At 33.7% G+C, this 21,430-nt stretch overlaps 1 protein-coding gene across 1 annotated transcript in view; it reads right to left on the bottom strand.

Moving 5' to 3' along the window:
- LOC126879060 (platelet-derived growth factor receptor alpha) overlaps window positions 1-21,430 on the bottom strand; it is a 289,178-nt gene that overhangs the window by 33,283 nt on the left and 234,465 nt on the right. The window contains exons 16-17 of the mRNA XM_050641955.1: window positions 18,381-18,546; window positions 11,747-11,958 (exon numbers count right to left, since the gene is read on the bottom strand). Coding sequence (XP_050497912.1) covers window positions 11,747-11,958; window positions 18,381-18,546 — 378 coding nt within the window. The remainder of the gene's footprint in view (window positions 1-11,746; window positions 11,959-18,380; window positions 18,547-21,430) is intronic.

The raw sequence follows: 21,430 nt of genomic DNA, 5'->3' as shown, positions 1-21,430 counted from the left end.
CTGTACGTTTGTTTAAAGATAGCTCAGTGTTATTATTTTGTTGATCTTCTTTTAGGTCTTCGATGGTTATCAAATTGACCACTTGTAGTATATCATCAGTATTCTCAAAAGATTCCAAAACAGGGTTTCTCGAAAGAGCATCAGCCTCTTGGTTCGTTTTGCCTGGAGAATATGTAATGGTAAAATCATATTGAGACAGGTAGTACAAGTCTCCAAGTTCTTTAGGTCTCCAAGTTCTTCATCGGTTCGTGCTTTTATTTTAAGATTTTCTAATGGTTTATGATCTGTGATTACCTGAAACTTTAGCCCTATTAACCAATGCTGCCAATAACGTAGCGCTTCTCTTATTGCGAGACACTCCAAATAGACCGCTTTTTTCTTTGCTTGTGATGGCGTGAATTTCTTTGAAAAATATGCTACTGGTAGGCTATTGATTATATTCAAAATAAGATAGCTAAAAGGAACTACAACGTTAACGGGGTTTTATTATTTCATATTGTCAATGGACATCTATATATGAAAAAACCGCGGAGTGCTACCATTTAAAGGGGTGCGTTTTTGAGAAATGGGTGGATTAGTCCCTGGGCACAGGTTACATTCGGGTGAGTTCTATGCACTTTTGGTACAAACATATCTGTATAAAAATTGTTCCTGGTTAAATTTCCTATCTAAATATCACTTTTTAAAGTTAATGATACTTTTTTTACAAAAATATATTCAAAAGAAAAAGCACAAAGAAACACAAAAGAAAGAAATTTTGTTTTTTGTCCCATAACTTTTGTCCACGAGGATATAGGTATAGACATTGCTTTACAGAAAAAAAACCTACATATTTCTTCTTTAAAATGTTGTTTAGTAGAGGTAATTAGGATTTATAGTTTTCGAAATATGATTTTTCAAATTTCGCCACTCACAGCAATTTTGGGTAATTTTCCTTGTTATTTCGCAAATATTGTTGTGTAACTTTTTTCTACGTAACTTTAGGTATATGCAATGGTACACGCAATGGGAATAGAAATCAATTACCTTTTAAGCGGTCTACTTTATAACATTGTACGACTTTTTTTTTTAAAGAGATTATGGTTTTTCAAGGTTTTATACTTTTAACGATTTTTTATAATATAATATAAAAATTAAATAATATTATTATATAATATATTATATATTATATAATATTATATTATATATAGTATATATAATATAATATTATATTATATATTATATATAATTATATAATACCTAATATAAAAAAAATATTATTTTTTACATTTTTTACGATTATTTTTGAAATTTCTCATTATAACTTTTTCTTTCTTGTACATGAATATAGTATATATTGCTCAATATAGAGGACTTACTTTCTGTTCTTTAAAATGGTGTATCATCTATATTTAAATATGTAATGAAAACCGAGTGATTCTTTGATATTTTTTTACCTGTATTATTTAAAATTATTTCTTTTACAAAAAATACATAAACATTAGTCTTAGAAAACATAACTTTAGTTAAAATTATTTAAACGTTGACATTTACAAAATTTTCAAAATTAAAGTCGATCTCTTCGTTAGCATTAGCTTCAATATCTTCCTCTGACACCTCAGTTATCTTAGAGTTCCCATAATTAGTACCCATGCACATGCACCCTTTGCAGAATATTGAACAACTAATTCCTATTTTCCTACAACCGCAGTTTTTTGTACATCCTTTGGTACATTTACATGCTATTTTTTCAAGCAAAGCTTGTGGTACAGGAACTATGACAGTAAATATTGGAATTAATCCATATTTTGAAGTTTGCCGGCCGAGTCAAGTGGATCCAAAGTATTACCAATAAAAAATAAGATTCAATCATAACACACAATCACATAAAAAAGTTATAATGAGGAATTTAAAAAATAATCCTAAAATCAAAAATCGTTGCAAGTACTTATTACATTTTGAAAAAGCATATCTTATTCAAAAATAATCCTAGAATTTTTTACAATACACCATTTTAAAGTAAACAGAATAAGCTTTCTTTTTCATTATATATTATATACCTAAATGTAAAAAAAAGTTATAATGGGAAATTTAAAAAATAATCGTAAAAAATACAAAAACTCATTAAAAGTATAAAGTCTTGAAATAGATAACCTCTTTAAAAGAAGTCGTACAACATTATACAGTAGAACATTTTAAAGGTAATGGATTTCTATTCCTCTTACATGTACCATTGCATATGCCTAAAGTTACGTAGAAAAAAGTTACAGAACAATATTTGCGAAATAACAAGGAAAATTAACCAAAATTGCTGTGAGTGGCGAACTTTGAAAAATCATATTTCGAAAACTATAAATCCTAATGACCTCTACTAGACATAATTTTAAAGAAAAAATATGTAAGATTTTTTTCTGTAAAGCAATGTCTATACCTGTATCCCCTCGGACAAAAGTTATGGGACAAAAAACAAAATTTCTTTCTTTTGGGTTTCTTTGTGCTTTTTCTTTTGAACATATTTTTGTAAAAAAAAGAATCTTTGACTTTAAAAAGTTATATTTAGATAGGAAATTTAACCAGGAACAATTTTTATGTAGACGTGTTTGTACCAAAAGTGCATAGAACTCACCCTAATGTAACCTGTGCCCAGGGACTAATTCACCCATTTCTCAAAAACGCACCCCTTTAAATGGTAGCACTCCGCGGTTTTTTCATATATAGAGATTCATTGACCATATGAAATAATAAAACCCCGTAAACGTTGTAGTTCCTTTCTATAGTACATAATCAATAGCCTATGGGGGAGACCGGCCCTGGCAAGTTATGGTAAAGTTGTAGTGATATTGTACTCCTAGTTTTTACTAAAAACAAGTGGTATTATTAAATAGTTTTTTAAAACTAAAGTGTTTATCTACTAGATACTACTACGTAAGTCATCTATACGTAATTTTTAGTTTATTATTGTGAAAAGAAAACGTCAAATAAGAAAAATACACCAACGTACAATCATTTTGTGAGGTTAGCTAGCATGCGGTTGGTTTGTCACTTACCAGAGTCGGACTTAAGCTTTCGCCACCGCAGCTTAAAATGTCTTCACACAATGTAAACACACCTTCCGATCTAACCAGTCCAGTAAATCAACGTTCAAATATCACAAACAGTTATGCTTCAGCCGCTTCACAGTCTTTTCCGAGTAAGACCCAAGCAATTGTATTTAGTTGTATCGATAATGCTAAACTGCAGGATTATTTAATTCCTTTGGGCACAATCATCAACCCAAAAAATATTATATTTTCATCTAGATTATCTCATAATAGAATCTGCATGTATTTAGCAAACAAAACCGTAGTAGATAATTTCATGACACAACATGGCTCTATAAAAGTACTCGGCGAAGTTGTAACAGCACGGAGACTTGTCTCTCCAGCAGAAAGACTAGTCTTGTCTGGTGTATGCCCGTCAATTCCTCATCAAGTATTAGTTGAAGAATTACAGAATATCGGTTTAAAGCTTATTTCCCCAATAACATTTCTGAAAATTAGCTCCACTCTTCCCGAATATAGTCACATACTGAGTTTTCGGAGGCAAGTTTATGTAAGCCCTATAACATCAGCAATTCCAGATTCTATTCTAATAAATTTTGACCAAACACCTCACCGCATATTTTTGTCACAAGGTACACTCACCTGCTTTATTTGCAAAAATACAGGACACATATCATCCCAATGCAATAACAGTTCAGTAACGGAATCAACTCATATTGAGTCAAACAATGAAGTACCAAATCCAACAGATCCAACAAGTATATTACACAAGGTACCAAACACTCAGCAGTCATCAAGTTATCCATTATCAAATCCGAGCATATCACCTACACCTACAAATCTTCACGACCAAGAAATTACTAATACTCCTACTCATAGCAACACTTTCAATCAACCTCATTCAGCGGCAATACCGTTTTCACAAACTTCGGAGGCAAGACCCTCCAATCTATCAGCACCTTTTCCATTAGATACAACTGCAGAAAACTCTAATAAAACTGATACATCACCACAATTTTCTGAAACAACCATTTCAACCAATCTTACAAATAAAACCTCAAGCTCGACTTCTGCCACTACCAATGAGTTTGCTCCAGTACCTCCAAATGTAATAAAGCCACAGCATCTAAGTGAAAACTCTAATAGCACTTGCGAAAACGCAAGTTCTTCCATAAAACGCAGTATTGGTGAGATCGATACGCCTCCTTCAGACTCAGCAATTTCATCACAAAATCTGTTTGCAAAACCCAAATCATCTAAACCAAAAAAACCGCGCTCATCTAAAGTCCCATCTACACGGGTAACTCTTGAAAATTTTATTGATAATCATACCCCACCATTCGTTTTAAATTACCACCAATTGTCTTTACTTATTGATAATGTCCAAGGCTCCCCCGACACTATTAGCGTCGTTAAAACATTTACAACTGATATGGCTGGTTTACTCTATCTTTTACAAAGCAGCTATCAATATGCAAATGATAGATCTACAAAAACCAAGTTTACAAAACTTCAAAAGAAACTACACAACTATTTAGGGAATGAGATTTCTGACTTAGACAGTGACTCTTCTGTAGACAATTGTTCAGTATCATCTAACTCCGAATCTGTTAACAACATTCAACGCGATACTTCAATGGAACATTGATAGATTTTTCCATCGTCTCCCTATGCTACAGCTTCTTTTATCTGAATATTCTCCAGATATTATTTGTCTACAGGAGACAAACTTAAAGACCAATCAGTTGTACAATTCAAAACATTTCACTTGTTTACCCCCAGCATGTAACACATATTCAGCTGAACTCTACGCCATATACCGCGCTGTGAAACTTCTTAACGAGTTTACACTCACAAAAGCCCTGATCATAACAGATTCCCTTAGCTCTCTAAACTCATTAATACATATTTTTCCGAAACATCCTTTTGAAAAGTTGCTACAATACCAGCTTTCCCAAGCTCATGAACATGGAAGAAGCGTCCAATTTTTATGGGTTCCCTCACACGTCGGAATAATAGGAAATGAAGAAGGTGACAGGACCGCACGAGAGGCAATTTTAAGTGATTTTTCAGAGCCGATAGACAAGTGTGTTTCCAGTGACTTAAAATCTTATTTTAAAAATAAAGTGTTGTTTTTGTGGCGAAATGAGTGGTTTCAAACTAATTCCAAGCTAAATAAAATTAAAAATAATGTGTCTCAGTGGCTCCCATCGTCACGCAATAGACGAGAACAAATTGTGGTTACGTGTTTGTTTACGTCTAGGTCATATAAGATTAACGCACTCTTACCTATTCACAAAGAAAAATCCACCTATATGTGATCAGTGTAACGTCCGATTAACAGTCGAACACTTTTTAACAATATGTAGTAAATATGACCAAGAAAGACAGCGCTACAAGATCCCAAACGCTCTACCACAGGCTCTAGGTCAAAACTGTTCCTGTGACAATAATATAGTTAATTATCTCAGATCCAGAAACATTTTGTACAATCTGTAATTGTTTAATTTTGTTATTTATATTTTGTTCCGTCGCTAATAACCTTTTGGTGGATGCGACATATTTTTCTAATAAAAAAAAAAAATAGCCTATGGGTGCAACTCACCATTGTCTTGTAACTGTTTCAAAACTGCACCAACTCCTAAAGCACTAGCATCTGTAAATAAAAAAGTTCTTTTCTCTGGGTCAAAAATTGACAAGATGGGACTCTGGCAGAGATATTCTTTGATTCGAATAAATGTTGCCTCGCATTCATCTGTCCATTTAAACTCTGTTTTATTACGTAGAAGATTATGGATGGGCTCAAGAAACCTAGTATGATCTGGAATGTATTTATGGTAAAAATTTATTTTTCCTAGGAACTGACGAATATTTTTCTTATTTTGAGGTCTGGGAAAGTGCTTAATAGATTTTAAGTTATCATGATGTGGTCTAACAGAATTGTAAGAGAGAACATGGCCTAAATACTTCACAGAAAATTGAGCAAATTTACATTTTGATAGTTTCAGCAGGAACCCTTCTTGTCTAAGTACATGAAGTAATTGTTCTATGTAATGTATGTGTTCTTCGAAATCAGAAGAAAATATTAGAATATCATCAATATAATTTATGCAAAAGCCCTGAAGTCCGTAACGTCGAATAGTAGTGGCTAGTATTCGTTGAAAAATCGCTGGAGATATTTTTAAACCAAAAGGTAATTTCTTCCATTGATAATGTCCGGACTGTGTAACAAATGCTGTCTTATAGCGATCTTTTTGCCTTACTGGTATTGTCCAAAAAGCTGAATTAATATCCAAAACTGTATACCATTTGCAGTTTCGAGCCTTTACTATAATGTCTTCGATTCGTGGGAATGGTTGTGATTCCGGTACCAAAATTTTATTCAGTTCACGAAAATCAACACAGAGTCTCGATCGTCTTCCTTCGTCTTTCTTATATGCCAAGGTCACTGGTGCAGCAAAAGGAGATTCAGATTCCTCTATCAGTTCTGCTTCAAGTAACCTGGTTATCTGACTTTCAATTTCACGTTCATCAGGAATGGACCATCTATAAGGTTTCTTTGAAATATATTTATTTTCTAAGAGTTTAATGTGAGCTTCCTGATTTTTTACTTCTCCTACATCGTACTTGTGTTTTGCAAATATCGATAAGTTTTCATCTAATATTTTAGAAATTTGTTTTATTTTAATGTTGTCTAGATGTTTTATTTTATCTAAATAGTCGTAGGAGTTTTCTTTAAAATATTTTACCTGGACTTTATTGTTTTCCACAGTCTCGGTTTTATTATCATAACTATATCTTAAATTTTTCTTCAATGTCTTTAACCTTCTATCTTGTTTTTATCCACTCTTTGGAGAATATTCAAGTTCTCGTCTTGTAGCAAACGAAACTGTTTCTTCTTCTTGTAGTGCCTATCCGTTTCGGATGTTGGCGACCATCATGGCAATCTGTACTTTGCACACTGCTGCTCTGAAAAGATTTGTAGTGATTGTGTTGAACCACGTACGTAGATTTTTCAGCCACGAAATCCTTCGCCTTCCTGGTCCTTGCTCTCCCTCTACTTTTCCCTGTAAGACCAGTTGCAGCAGTTTATATCTTTCACTGTTCCTCATGATGTGACCGAGGTATTCGATTTTGGCTGTTTTTATTCTGATTAACAGCTCTTTTTCTTTTTGCATTCTCACTAGTAATACCACTAGAGGTCAAATTATTTCCGGAAATTTTTTTGAGTGATCTGTCAAAATAACGTATTTTGATTGGTTCAAAATTACAGGTGTGGAATTTTCAGCAAAACACCCTCATTAGTAATGTGGTCGGTATAAGATATCTTCAGGATTCGACGATAAAGCCACATCTCAAAAGCCTCAATTTTCTTCCAGGTGGCGTCTGTGAGAGTCCACGACTCAACTCCGTACAACAGTTTAGGAAAGATATAACATCGTAGTAATCTGACTTTTATGGGTATCGACAAATCATGACATTTGAACAACTTTGACATTTTTTGAAATGCAGATCTTGCTTTCTCTATCCTACATTTGATTTCTATAGAATGGTCCCAATTTTCATTGACGTTCGTACCAAGGTAGATATATGTTTTTACTCTTTCTATTTGTTGACCATTCACACTGATTCGTCCAAATTGCTGTTTGTTCTTAGAGATAATCATACATTTTGTTTTCTTAGTGTTTAGTGAAAGTCCGTATCTCTGACTGACCTCCGCGATTCTGTTCATTAACTCCTGCAGGGCTTCAGAACTGTCAGCGAATACCACAGTGTCATCTGCGTATCTTATGTTATTGATACATTCTCCGTTAATTCTAATTCCGGCTTCAACATCATCCATTGCTTCTTGAAAGATTTCCTCAGAGTAGATGTTAAACAGCAGTGGGATAGCAGTATACATCCCTGACGGACCCCACGTTTGATTTTGATATCGTCGGATTCTCCTGCCTCTGTCCGGATAGAGGATGTTTGATTCCAGTACAGATTGCTGATAATCCTTAAATCACAGGTGTTAATTCCAATATTGGTTAATATCTCCATCAGCTTGTCGTGCTTTACTGTATCGAACGCTTTATGGTAATCAATGAAACATGCAAAAATATCGCAATTTACGTCTCTACATCGCTGAAATAGCACTTGTATACTAAATAGAGCCTCTCTTGTACCCACTGCATTTCGAAAACCAAACTGTGTTCGGCTGATTTTTTCTTCGCACAGTCTATATATCCTTTGATGTATAATTTTTAGAAATAGTTTTAAAATATGGCTCATTAAGCTAATGGTTCGGAAATCACTGCAGGATACGGACTTTGTTTTCTTTGGTAAAGCAACAAACGTCGACTTCAACCATGTTTTTGGTATTACTCCGCTTAAATATATGTCGTTAAATATTTTGGTTAGGCGTTGAGTACCGTCGGTGTTAAATAGTTTTATGAGTTCAGCATATGCATTGTCAGGTCCAGGAGCTTTGCCATCTTTTAGTTGTGATATTGCTCTTTCCACTTCATCTGATGTGATTGGTAAGTGGTCATCACATATGTAGGATGGAGGTTGCTCGGATCTAGTATCATCAAACAGTTCCTGTATGTATTTTGTCCATATGCTGATTTCTTGATTTCTGTCTGTGATGATATTCCCCTGTTGGTCTCGCAATTTGCTAGCTGTGTTGGATTTCTGAAGACCAGCTGCCTGTTTTACCTTTTTATGCATGTTAAACGTATCATATTTTTGCTCTAACGACTCTATCTCTTCACACTGTGATTTTAACCAATTTTCTTTGGCCTTTCTTATTTCAGTTCTTATTTGTCTCTGAATCGTGTTGTACATTATTTTGTTGTTTTTTGATTTTCTTCTTTCTTCCATAAGTTGTAGTATATTGTCGTTCATCCAACTTTTTCTCATCTCTTTCTTTTCTATTACATGTTCTTCTCTGATGCTGTTAAAGGTTTCACATATATTTTGGTGTGATAGCATCTGGAAGCTGCTTAATAGCATCTAATCCTAGGAATACGTCATAAGAAAAATTATCATTTTTAATGACATAAGCATCTATTTCTTGTTCTATTTTATGGATTTTCATAGGCAACTTTATTTTATTATAACTTTTTCCCACACCACTAATTGTTCTAAATGTCTGTTCATTCTCCAATACATTATGTTTAACATCTTCAATAATCTTTGACTTTATCAGTGTTATATTAGATCCACTGTCATAAATTCCAGTAACTTTATTATTGTTGATTGTAACAGTTAATTTAATTAGTGGTGTATAATCTAGTTTTTTGTTGTTCTTCCTCTTGAGCATTAACAGCAACTTCACTAACATCTGTAAGATTTACCTTTCTCGCATCAGTGCTACGTATTTTGTATCTGCAATAGTCAACTGGATGAAAACGTCCCGTGTACCCACGAGCCTCACAATAACTACATGGGAGTTTTTCTATCGATTTCTGATTTCTATTTTCATTCAAACGATCAGTCTTATTCGTAGCACTTAAAAACCTTCCTTCACTTTTTTTAATCTAGGAAATATTGATGTGTATCTACGTAGCTGATTCGTAAGCTGTTCAGTAGTATTAATGGTCTCTTTGTCCAAGCGATCTTGAATATTCAATTGCAGACCCACCACAATGTGATTTATGCGCGATTGATCTGACATAGATGGCTCAGTCTCTAACAACATCCTTTCTTTTTTTAGCGCATAGTCTAGAAAAGAACCGTTTATGTACTTATAAGTGTATGCTAGATATAATGTTCGCCAACTTTTATCGCCGTAAGTTTCTAAAAAAGAATTTTGCCATTCCGACCATGCTCCATGCATTGTTAATTTACATAAAGTTGAGGTATACCATTCTATAGCATTATGTTCCAGAAATAGACGTAATATTTGTATTTTAGCTTCATCTATTACTATTTCATGTCTTTCGCACTCATTTTCAAAGTTACTCATCCAGTGTCTAGCATTTTCTTTGCCTTGAAATTTATTTAAAACAAACTGGCTTTGAATTTGGGAGATATCCAGCCCCCTGTTTACTTTTGTCTCGAGTTTAGTGCTTAATTTATCGATTAGTCTAATTAAATCTACTTTAGTTTTATCTGTTTTTTCTAAAGAAACCGGAGTATTTATCACCGTGCTATTCTCTACTAATTCCTCTAAATAACAATTTTTAAAAACAAAATTACAATCTTCATCTAAATACAAAGTAACAATCTCAGGATTTAATGTAATCGTGATGTTCCTATACTGACCTACTTTTGTCAAAGCTTTACTTGCCATTTTGACAGTACTACTTGTGTCAAATAAATCTTTATGATGTTTTAAATTTTGTAAATTTTTTGGAAACAAATAAGTGATATCATCTGATAATAATCTAATTGTTGTTAATTTAACTACCTCTAAGCTATTTTCTTCACCAAGTTCCAAATGGATTCGTACCTTCTTTGTTGACATCTTCCTGTTTTCAAGGTGACCAAAAACCGATTTATAATGTAGAAACTCTGGAAACTCGGGATATAGACTAAACACCGTTTTTTCTCCTTAAAGAACAAAATTTATTAGTTTTGTATACAATTATAAAAACAATATTTACATACCTTAAAGAAAAACGGTTTTATAAATCTTTAACATTCTAATCTTTAAATTAACAATAACAAATAATACATTAACAAAGTTAAACGATAAAAATTAACAGATATGTAAGAAAATATTAAATTAGACTTTAAAATTGACGGAACAAGATTTATGTCAATTTAGTGTCAGAATATTTATTATTCTTCTCTTTCTTTATAAATATCCTTTAGCCTTTTACATACCAGGTTTTCATTATTACATACATACATTATAATAGAAATTATAATTTGCATCGAGAAGTTAGCGCGTGAACCTTTACGCGGTGAGCCGATCTTGCGCCTCAGAGCGCACCATTAAAATATCGATATCTTGGCCAAAAATAAACTTACAAACATTTTCGTAAGCTCAAAATGTTCCTTTTGAGTTTTTCTATCATTATTGTTAATTAAAGTATAAATGTTTATTGCTTAAATTTGCTTGAAACCCTTATAAACAAATGAATGTACAATTTTTTTAAGAAAATTATTATTTCAAATGGGTATAACTTTAAAACAAATGAAGATCAAGTAATTTGACAAACTCTGTTTGGAAGCCTATTAATAAAGATTTAAAATGAGACTTTCTAAGACTCATTTGCATGCGTAGAAGCCGAGTTACGACCGATAAATCTTCGAAAAATACTTGTTTTGCAATTTGCATTATGCACTAATTTTACAATATCTTGAGTTCTAATTGTTGGATTTAAGTTTAGTAAACGCTTTTTTCTTCGTTTTTTATTAACGAACAAATTTTATTTGAAACATTATTTTTTATGTCTTTTAGTTTATGAGCCAGAGCCTTATAAACAATTTATAAACAATTAAATTGTTTATAACAATTTTTTGACCACTCGGATCGAAATCCACCCTCGAAATTCGTAATCAGCAGCCAAAAATCCATAAGAAACCGTTGAGTTTGTCCATCAGAATTGAGAAGGACACGATGACCTCTATTTGGCGCCTAGACTATATGCTTTATCGAAAGTATTACAAGTCGCGGAGCTGATGGGTGCGGGGGCATTTTTGGCCATCTTATCTCGCTATAGCCTTTGTCCCATTTGTAAAAGTGATACGACAGTGAACACAATCTACTTAAAAGCACTGATAATACAAACCTAATGTTCCAATTTCCCATAAAACTACAGCAAACGACCATACGTCACTCTTGTTGGTACAAATTTTCTCTTCGATCGCTTCGATGGCCATCCACCTGAGAGGTAATTTTTGACCTTTTTTGCTGACATAAGTACCCACTCTCGATAATCCAAAATCGGATATCTTTAGAACCTTATTGTTGCCCATTAGAATATTTCTAGCTGCTAAATCTCTGAAAAAAAAAACAACATAAAAATAAACTAGGTACACTTGAGAGCAAAAAAATCGACACACTCAATGAATTGTAGTTTATGCTTAGTAATTTCATGTTGTGTTCTTTGAATTAAAACAACTAATGCGAGCTTCCAAAAAATAATTGTTTTATAGTTTTATGCAAATTGGCAACATGCTGTAAAATTTGTCTGCTTCTGTATGGTATAAACCGTATAGGAAATGCAGAAAACATTGTTTTTTTTAATGCTCCACTCAGAGTAACATTACAATCTGTTCACTATTGGAACAATGAGTAACTTAATTCTAACCTAACCTAACTACATTGTTCTAAGCTAAAGTCTTACTCATCAGTATTTCTTTAGGTTATATTAGCATATCGCCTATTTACACTGCAATTAACGTGTACACTACCGCACGATGCGCACTACACTATCTCATATGATTTAGTACAGCACTATGCGCACTACACTAGCTCATACGGTTTGGTTCTTTTGAGTCGTCTGGTCTGGTTCGTGTTGTCAAGTAGCTGGAGGGCCTCAACATTCACGTGACGATAGAGCCTATCTTCGTGGTTCCGGGCAAGTCTAGATATAGTCTGTCTAACGGTGTCGATCCCCAGATCATTGTGGATGATACTGCTTCTAATATACCAGGGGGCATCTACGATGTTCCTTAGTACCTTGTTTTGAAAGCGTTGAATTATTTGTATATTACTTTCGCTGGCACACCCCCATAGTTGTATGCCATAACTCCAGACAGGCTTGAGGATTTGATTGTAGAGTAGCAACTTATTATGGATTGATAATTTGGAGTCACGTCCAAGCAGCCAATACATTTTTTTATATCTGATTCCAAGCTCTTGTCTTTTCTTTTTAATATGTGCTTTCCACCTGAGTCTTGCATCAAGAGTGATACCCAGATATTTTGCAGTATTCTCATATGGAATCTGGATATAATTTATTCTGATTGGTATGTATTGCCTCCTTTTATTGGTAAAATCAATATGTATGGATTTGGTTTCATTCAACTTAATTCTCCATGCTTTAGTCCATTTATATATCTGATTTATGGAGTTCTGTAAGTTATGTACCGCTCCTTCATGATTATTTCCCACTGAGATAATTGCTGTGTCATCTGCAAATGTAGCAATAGTATCTTGACGTAATTGAGGGATATCTCTGGTGTATAAAATGTACAGAACTGGTCCAAGGACACTTCCTTGTGGAACACCAGCTCTAATCTGTCTCAAATCAGAGTATGCTTCCTCCTGCTTTACTCTAAAGCATCTGTCTGATATGTATGATTCTAAGAGTTGGGCGAACTGTTCTGGTAGGTGATAGCGCAGTTTATGTATTAATCCTTTGTGCCACACCTTGTCGAATGCTTGGGCCACATCCAGGAAAACATTGTAACGGGAATGTTTTACACAATTTGGACTTTTATGAATTTTTCGGTGGTCGTCTCAGTCGATTTTCAAACGTTGACCTGTGTGTACACTTCGAGGTGCAGTAAGTGAATATTTTACAGAATGGATGATTCACCAGCGAAGGTGGTCCAGGTAGTTGCATAATAACGAAAGACAGTCGGAGGACTGTCATCCGTCGCCTCCTTATGACGCAGTCTGCATTCTCAAGGGCTTACCGTCGGTCGATACCAGGAGACCAGCAGTCGACGACCAGATTCGAGTCGACAACGTGTAATGAAAAAGCGACATGATCGATTTGTTGTCCTGAGTGTTTTGCGGAATCGGCACGTGACAGGAGTTAAGCTTCAATAATCCTTGAGGATTGTTCGAGGTGTCACCGTTACTCAGTGGATAGTTAGGAGTAGGCTTAAGGCTGCCACTTTGACTCCCAGACGAGCTAACACACGGTCCAATTTGAACGCACGTAGAAACAAGCTCGACTTCAGTTTGACCGAGAACACGTCAATTGAGACCTTGACCAATGATGCAGAGTTTTATTTTCTGATGAGAGTCGAATGTTCTTGTAAAGCAATGACAGAAGACGTCTATCGAAGGCCCAGAGAACGATTTTTCCAGTGCTGCAGTATCGAAACAGTGAGCCATGGAAGTGGTTGTTGTATATTTTGGGGTATTTTATCTTTAGGAGGAAAAACAGAGCTTGTGTTCGTGCCCGGTGGTGGTCGCGCAGGGGGTTTGACAGTGGATCCTTACATTACGGATATTCTCTAAGACAATGTTGTTCCCTACACCGGCTACTTGGCCGACGGCTTCATGCTGAAGCATGATAACGCTTGATGGCACACAGCGCGTATTACAAAAGAATATCTGGCCAACATCAATATACCAACAATGAACTGACCTTCATTAAGTCCGGATATGAATTCCATCGGGATAAGCTCAAACGCAGAGTTCGGGTCCGTAACCCAACACCAGTGACAGTGGCGTAGCTAAAAACTGCATTAGAAGAGTGGGAAGCGATTCTTCAGGAATCAGTCAGAAACTTAATAAGGTTGCATGGAAAATGTAATACAACGCAGAGGAGGAAATACCCAGTTTTAAATTTGATTTACTTATAGGTCTGGATCCCGCGTATGAAAAAAAGTTGATTAATAGCAAGCTGAAAATTTGTTAATAGCTTAAGGGTATCTAGTCGGACAAACTTTGATATATGGGAACACTGGAACAGGGGAAGTTTTAATTGTGGAACAGGTTAAAAATTTGGAACGGTCAGACCACGAAAACGGCACATGTATTTTGTCCGACAGAACAGACTTAAGCTCTCCGAACAGAGATTAAACTCTCATGCAAAAATCAGACTGCTATTTATCACCAAATGGGCGTTTTAATGAGTGGAACATGTAGAATATGTCAAATGACAGGAATTATGACAGGTGATAAATAGCAGTCTGATTTTTGCATGAGAGTTTAATCTCTGTTCGGAGAGTTTAAGTCTGTTCTGTCGGACAAAATAAATGTGCCGTTTTCGTGGTCTGACCGTTCCAAATTTTTAACCTGTTCCACAATTAAAACTGCCCCTGTTCCAGTGTTCTCTTATATCAAAGTTTATCCGAATAGACACCCTTAAGCTATTAACAAATTTTCAGCTTGCTATTAATCAACTTTTTTTTCATACGCGGGATCCAGACCTATTAGATTTTTCTATGTTTTCTCATGAAAACGGGCGACTACGAACACCCCCACGCTACCTATATTTTAATGGGTTCAATTTTATAGTAGGATTAAAAGCGACTACGAACTGTCCTACGCTACCTAGGTACTTAGATAATATTTTTGTGAACATATATAGTTTTTATTTTACTTTATTGTATTAAAAAAAGAACCCATAATTCCCAAAGCATGAGCGAACATTTTAAATGATTAAATAATGAAACTATAACAATATAATCAAATAAAGTTTATTTATAAATCTACATTAACTTATATACAATAACAAAAACTACCGTTAAACAGTAACAATGCTTAATTCTAATGTCTGATTAGTGAATAGAATAAGTAAGAGTGAACACTATATTTTAGATTTTAAATGTTAGCTGCATAAAAATTGCAAACTGACTTAATGAAGTCTAATTTAGTAATGATTTGATTAACGTAATATTCGTTTAGCTTATTTTCAATAAAATCAACTTTTATTTTTGCCTTTTGATCAAGTTTTTTTCGAATCTATGTGCAGTTCTAATTTTCACATATACTTCTGCTTGAAAATTTAACAAAATGTCTGTAAATTTAAATATGTCAGGATGTGATTTATAAAAACATTCGTTAAATTTCGAATGAAATGATTCACATGCGTTTGTAGTAAATATAAGAGATGATGAATTTGAAGCCCACATGTAAGGTGGAAATGTTGAATCTTCCGTTAAATAATTATCAACTAGGTAATCACAAAATTGCAAAACTCTGTCATCTTCTGGCATAATATTAAAAAGTTCATCAGATAAAAAGTCACCAACATCATTTGGATCTAAATAAGGAATGCCGAAAAACAATTTTAAATATTTTCTAATAACAGTTTGATTTTTATATTCCGAGGACAAACCTAACTTTTGAATTTCTCGGTACTTAGCAATTTTGTGTTAAATGAAATTTGCAACAAAAATTAATAATGTGGGGCCACACTAACCTGGCTGCATTTTGAATTGCTATTTCAAAATCAGAAATTATTCGCTTCGGTTTGAAATTTAAATTCAAATCTGTACATATTGTTATTAATGTATCAGAAGTACTTTTGTACGATTGTTGTGATTTATTTAGAACAGTTTTGAAAAGTTCCATCTACATACAAATAATCTACATTACACAAAAAGTAAAGATTTGTGAAACAACTAAAAATTGCGGAATTATTTTTCGTAGATAATAAAAAGTTTTCACCTGTTTTTGTTTTTAAATTTAAGTTCACTAACACTTGTAGGACTTCTTCCTGTGACTTGGGCAATGATGGTGTAGATTTTCGTCTTGCAGCATAGATATTTCTTCGAACGCAAGACATATTTTTCGTCGTCAGCGGTAAAATTGCTGAAATTTTCCTTCCTCAATTCCTTGTGGACAATATTTAAAGGTCTTTCACATATATCTTCTACAGCTTTCCTCTTTGTAGAATTACTAAAAATTTGCCGGTGAACGTGGATATCTGGAGCATGATTATGCTCCACCGATGCTTTTTCAAGAATAACGTCATTTTCATCACCTTCCTTTGTGTACACTTTTTGTTGACACCCTTTTTTGATGCATCGCCATCTAACTTTTCCATCTTTGGAGACATGGGCCTTTGAAAATTGATATTAATTAATTATTAATAAAAGTTCTCCCCTTTGACTAAACATAGTCGTTGGATTCGCCATTTAAAATTTAAACACTAACGGACAAAACCGGACACTATACCGTAATACTTGCAACTGAAGTGAATAACTGAAAATATTTATATTCTTGCTTTCAGCTATAATCAAATTTGGAATTTCCGGTCATTAAGACTTAATCTCCAACTTTCTCGGCGATGGGGTAGCAGGTAATTGGGATTAATGGGCCCAGCTAGTTCGTAGGGCAATTAGATAACGCCGATGAAATAGCTATTTGTATAACAAGGGAGGAAAGTGCCACTTTTCCTCCCGAGAATGAAGTTTACTGCCCGACGCGTAGCGGAGGGCAGTAATCATTCAAGGGAGGAAAAGGCACTTTACTCCCATGTTATACATATGGTTTTTCCACCTTCCTCAAATAACAAGTCATTTTTTCATTTTTACTTAATTTATTTATGTAACTAACCAACAAAATTTATTAGAACTAAAACTAACAAGTAGGTACAATATAACTGTCAACTGTCAAATATAAGTCAAATTATTAATGTAAACATTGTTAAATCAAAATAACAATTTACTATTTTTTACCATTCTGCAAAATACAGGATGTCTTATAACTAAACGTTAAAATGTATAGATACTTACGTAATAGAAAATAGATATTTTACAGGGCGTCAATAAGTTATATGTCATGAATGAAATACCATGACGTCACTTTTACTTTTCCTCCCTAGGGAGGAAAAATTTTTTCCTCCCTAGGGAGGAAAAGTACAACTTTGCTCCCTACAATCAGGCCCGGAAAAGTTTGCTTTCGGTAGAGGTAGGTGGAAATAGCTATTTGTATAACAAGGGAGGAAAGTGCTAGTTTTCCTCCCGAGAATGAAGTTTACTGCCCGACGCGTAGCGGAGGGCAGTAATCATTCAAGGGAGGAAAAGGCACTTTACTCCCATGTTATACATATGGTTTTTCCACCTTCCTCAAATAACAAGTCATTTTTTGCATTTTTACTTAATTTATTTATGTAACTAACCAACAAAATTTATTAGAACTAAAACAAACAAGTAGGTACAATATAACTGTCAACTGTCAAATATAAGTCAAATTATTAATGTAAACATTGTTAAATCAGAATAACAATTTACTGTTTTTTACCATTCTGCAAAATACAGAGTGTTTTTAAATAAACGTTAAAATGTATAGATACTTACGTAATAAAAAATAGATATTGTACAGGGCGTCAATAAGTTATATTTCATGAATGAAATACCATGACGTCACTTTTACTTTTCCTCCCTAGGGAGGAAAAATATTTTCCTCCCTAGGGAGGAAAAGTACAACTTTGCTCCCTACAATCAGGTCCGGAAAAGTATACTTTCGGTAGAGGTAGGTGGAAAACATGTTTTCTCACATTCAGTATTAAGTCATATTTCTTATGTTCTTAAGTAACTAATTTTATAAATATTTGGGGCAATGCAATAATAATTACTTCTGTTCGCAATATTTGACTTGTAAATTTACATGGTGTGAGGAGAGACACTTGTCAAACAGCGCGATCAAAAACTATAGCTTATTTTACTTTTGAGTCGATTTTTTTGCTCTCAAGGTGAACAAAAAAAAATGAATATGTTGCAATGTATTACCTGTGTGTTACTTTAATTTTTTCTAAATACTCCATACCGCTGGCGATTTGTAGAGCAAATTGCTGTAATTCGTCGTTATCTAGAAGAGGATCAATTCTTTGAACATACCCAGCTGCATTAATACATTCTTTAATTTCTGGTGTTGGCGGCAAAGTAGTTACTTCAGCTAAAAATAAGAGAAAACATTTTTATTTGTAAAGCCTGTTTATTTATAATCAGATATAATTGCATAAAAGTACTTCACATATAATTGCGTAAAAGTATGCCATAAAAAATATTAAAAGTTATTGTTTAAAAATTTTTATTTCAATGTAAGTTGAAGAATAATAAGTAATGGCTAAGACCATTTTGATAACAAAGTCCAGCCCATTATTTTCAAATTGGTACAAATAATAACTATTACGAGAAGAATACATTTTAAATAATAAAACTGTTATACAGCGTAGGCCACTGAAAGCAGTCCACTCTAATATATTTAGCAATATAAATTGCTAATAATATTGAATTTACTCAATGATTTTGTGAGAATCCTGAAACAGGTCGAATTTAATCTATAGCGGACACATTTTAAAAATACAAAAATTTGCCTAGAAAATTGATACTTATTTAGAAAAGTGACACTTCCTAAGCAAGGAATCGAGTACACTAAAATATATTCTATATATTCAGCCGCAAGGCAGTGTCCTTACCCCAATAGGGACTTTCGGCCCTCGCTAGTAATGTAGTCTTTCATTCTGCGTTTAAATTTAAAAAAAAACTCAGGATTCGAAAAAAAAAGAATTCATTTAAAAATCATTTTACCGAAATTTTGACAAAGTATACATTTTTGTAATTAGTATTTCAAAAGCTTTTAATTAAATGAGATGTCAGATGATGTACTTTTCCATTTAAAAAAATAAAAGGTATGACTGTCACCTGAAGAGAGATCGCCTAAAGTTCGAAACATTGATCCTATAATAAACTATAATTATTTTAAAAATCGATCTTTCCGAGGGTTTTGCTTATGTGCTAAAAATAAATGAGTTAATATGGGGAGGAGACACTCATTCCAGCGCACTGTATAAAGACGTTCTGTGCGACGGTGAAATTGATATTAGTATATCTGGTCACTAGTAACGTTTATAAAAGTTTGCAAGAAATGGCAGCTACCGGTGATTTCTAAGTCACTGTGATTAAATCACTGGTATAGTCCAGAGAAACAAGGTTTTTGTCGGGACACTTGACCAGCCAGGTTACAAATAGGTTTTTTGGGTACTATATACCATATACCTAATGCATTATAAATGCAAAAATGCCCGTCACTGTTCGGACGAGAATTTTAGTTATTAACAAATACGGGTCAAAAATGGCAGTTTTTCGTTTAACCCTGGATTGCTACACTTATTTTCTAAACTCAATCTGATACACGGGGTACAGTGGTACCCCAAATAAAATCGACCTAAAAATATTTATATATGTATATTTAAGAACGTATGACAAAACAATCGTAACATTACATGTTAAGAGTCTATTTTGTATATAAAAATATTTTATTATATTATTATTATCCACAAGTCAGGCATATTTTTTTTGATGCTGCAAACAAATAAATTTTTTGCATAGGGCACAGCTAACTCTGGATTTCCCATCTTCGCTTCTGGGACAAAATGTGCATCTACCTGTGGTAGCAAGCGGTTTTGTTGGTACTTCTACTGGATTCGGTATTTTTAGTACATTGCAAATAGTTTCGCGAAATTCACGCCTCAAAGTCGAACATTCCAAATGAATTTCTATTTGAGGTTTCACTAAATCAAGTGCCAATTTTTTTAGGTAAGCTCTTCTGTTGACAAGAATTTCCTTTTCTGGCACATTAGAGCCACGTAAAGGGATCATCGAGTTATATCCCATAATGTTGAGCATATTGTAAAAAAGGCATAATGGCCAACGACGCGTCTTTCTATCTGTAGAATAAGTGTGACATAGTTGGTCCAAGGTGTCCAAATGGAGGTCCAAATTTACCCCCCTTTGTCATCCGAAGGTTAACATGATGTACGAGATTATAATGATAATAATTTTAATAGTTTAGCAAAAAATTAAACTTACATGTCAGAACAAAAAAAAAAAATACATTATTCTGCTACACTGGGGTACACGTATATCCCAGACCTCAAATATCTCAAGAACTAAAAATGCACAGTGCGTTATCAATATCACATCTAAACTGCCGTCACGAAAGATGAAACTACCGAGGTTCTCATGACCGCAGCCCCCACTCCTGCAGATTGGTGTAACTTTTAAACACGGTTGGGGTACAAATGTACCCCAGGTAGCATTCCAGGGTTAAATCGCTACAGGTAAAAATAGGGTAATTAAATTATTTATAGTATTCATCTATTAGTAGATGAGCAAAGGTTTATAATGGCAGTTTTTGAATTTTGGTCTGATCATTTTTTGCTTCGGAAATTGCAAAAAAAAGACTAAAATATCGAAAATAAAAAAATTGCTATATGGAACTTTTGCAAAAATAAACTTAAGACTTTGATATTGCATGAAAAGTTGAGTCAATCAGTCCATATTATGCACACAAATTTCAAGGCGATTCGTCAATTAGTTTAAATTTTATTCGATTTGTTTAGATATTCCAAAGAGTTTTTTTGCAATGTTATACAGAAATTAATAATGATACAGCAATTATTAGCAGTTATAATGATACAGCAATTATATAGCAATTAATGCAGAAATTAATAATGATAAAGCAATTCTGTGGACACCACATGAAAGAAAATACTTATATTTTCAACTTATCAAAAAACTCAATAAAAAGTCATTTTAGCAAAGTAGAGTCATTTTTGGCTTCTAAACAATAATTTTAATAACTTTCTTAATATTGACTGTAGACTAAATCTACTTTGGAATTTGAAGCTGTTGTTTTTACACGAATTTTAAACTTTGATAATAATTAACCTAAGGGCCTTTCAAGTATTACGTAACGCAGGTTGGGGGAAGGGGGGGTAAAAATCTTCAAAAATTGCGTTACGTAATACGTGAACGCTCCATTAAGGTGCGTTACG

The sequence above is a fragment of the Diabrotica virgifera genome, chromosome 1 (genome assembly GCF_917563875.1).
Source record: "Diabrotica virgifera virgifera chromosome 1, PGI_DIABVI_V3a".
NCBI lineage: Eukaryota > Metazoa > Arthropoda > Insecta > Coleoptera > Chrysomelidae > Diabrotica > Diabrotica virgifera.
The sequence above is the reverse complement of the archived record's forward strand: the minus strand, read 5'-3'. Positions and strand labels throughout refer to the sequence as shown.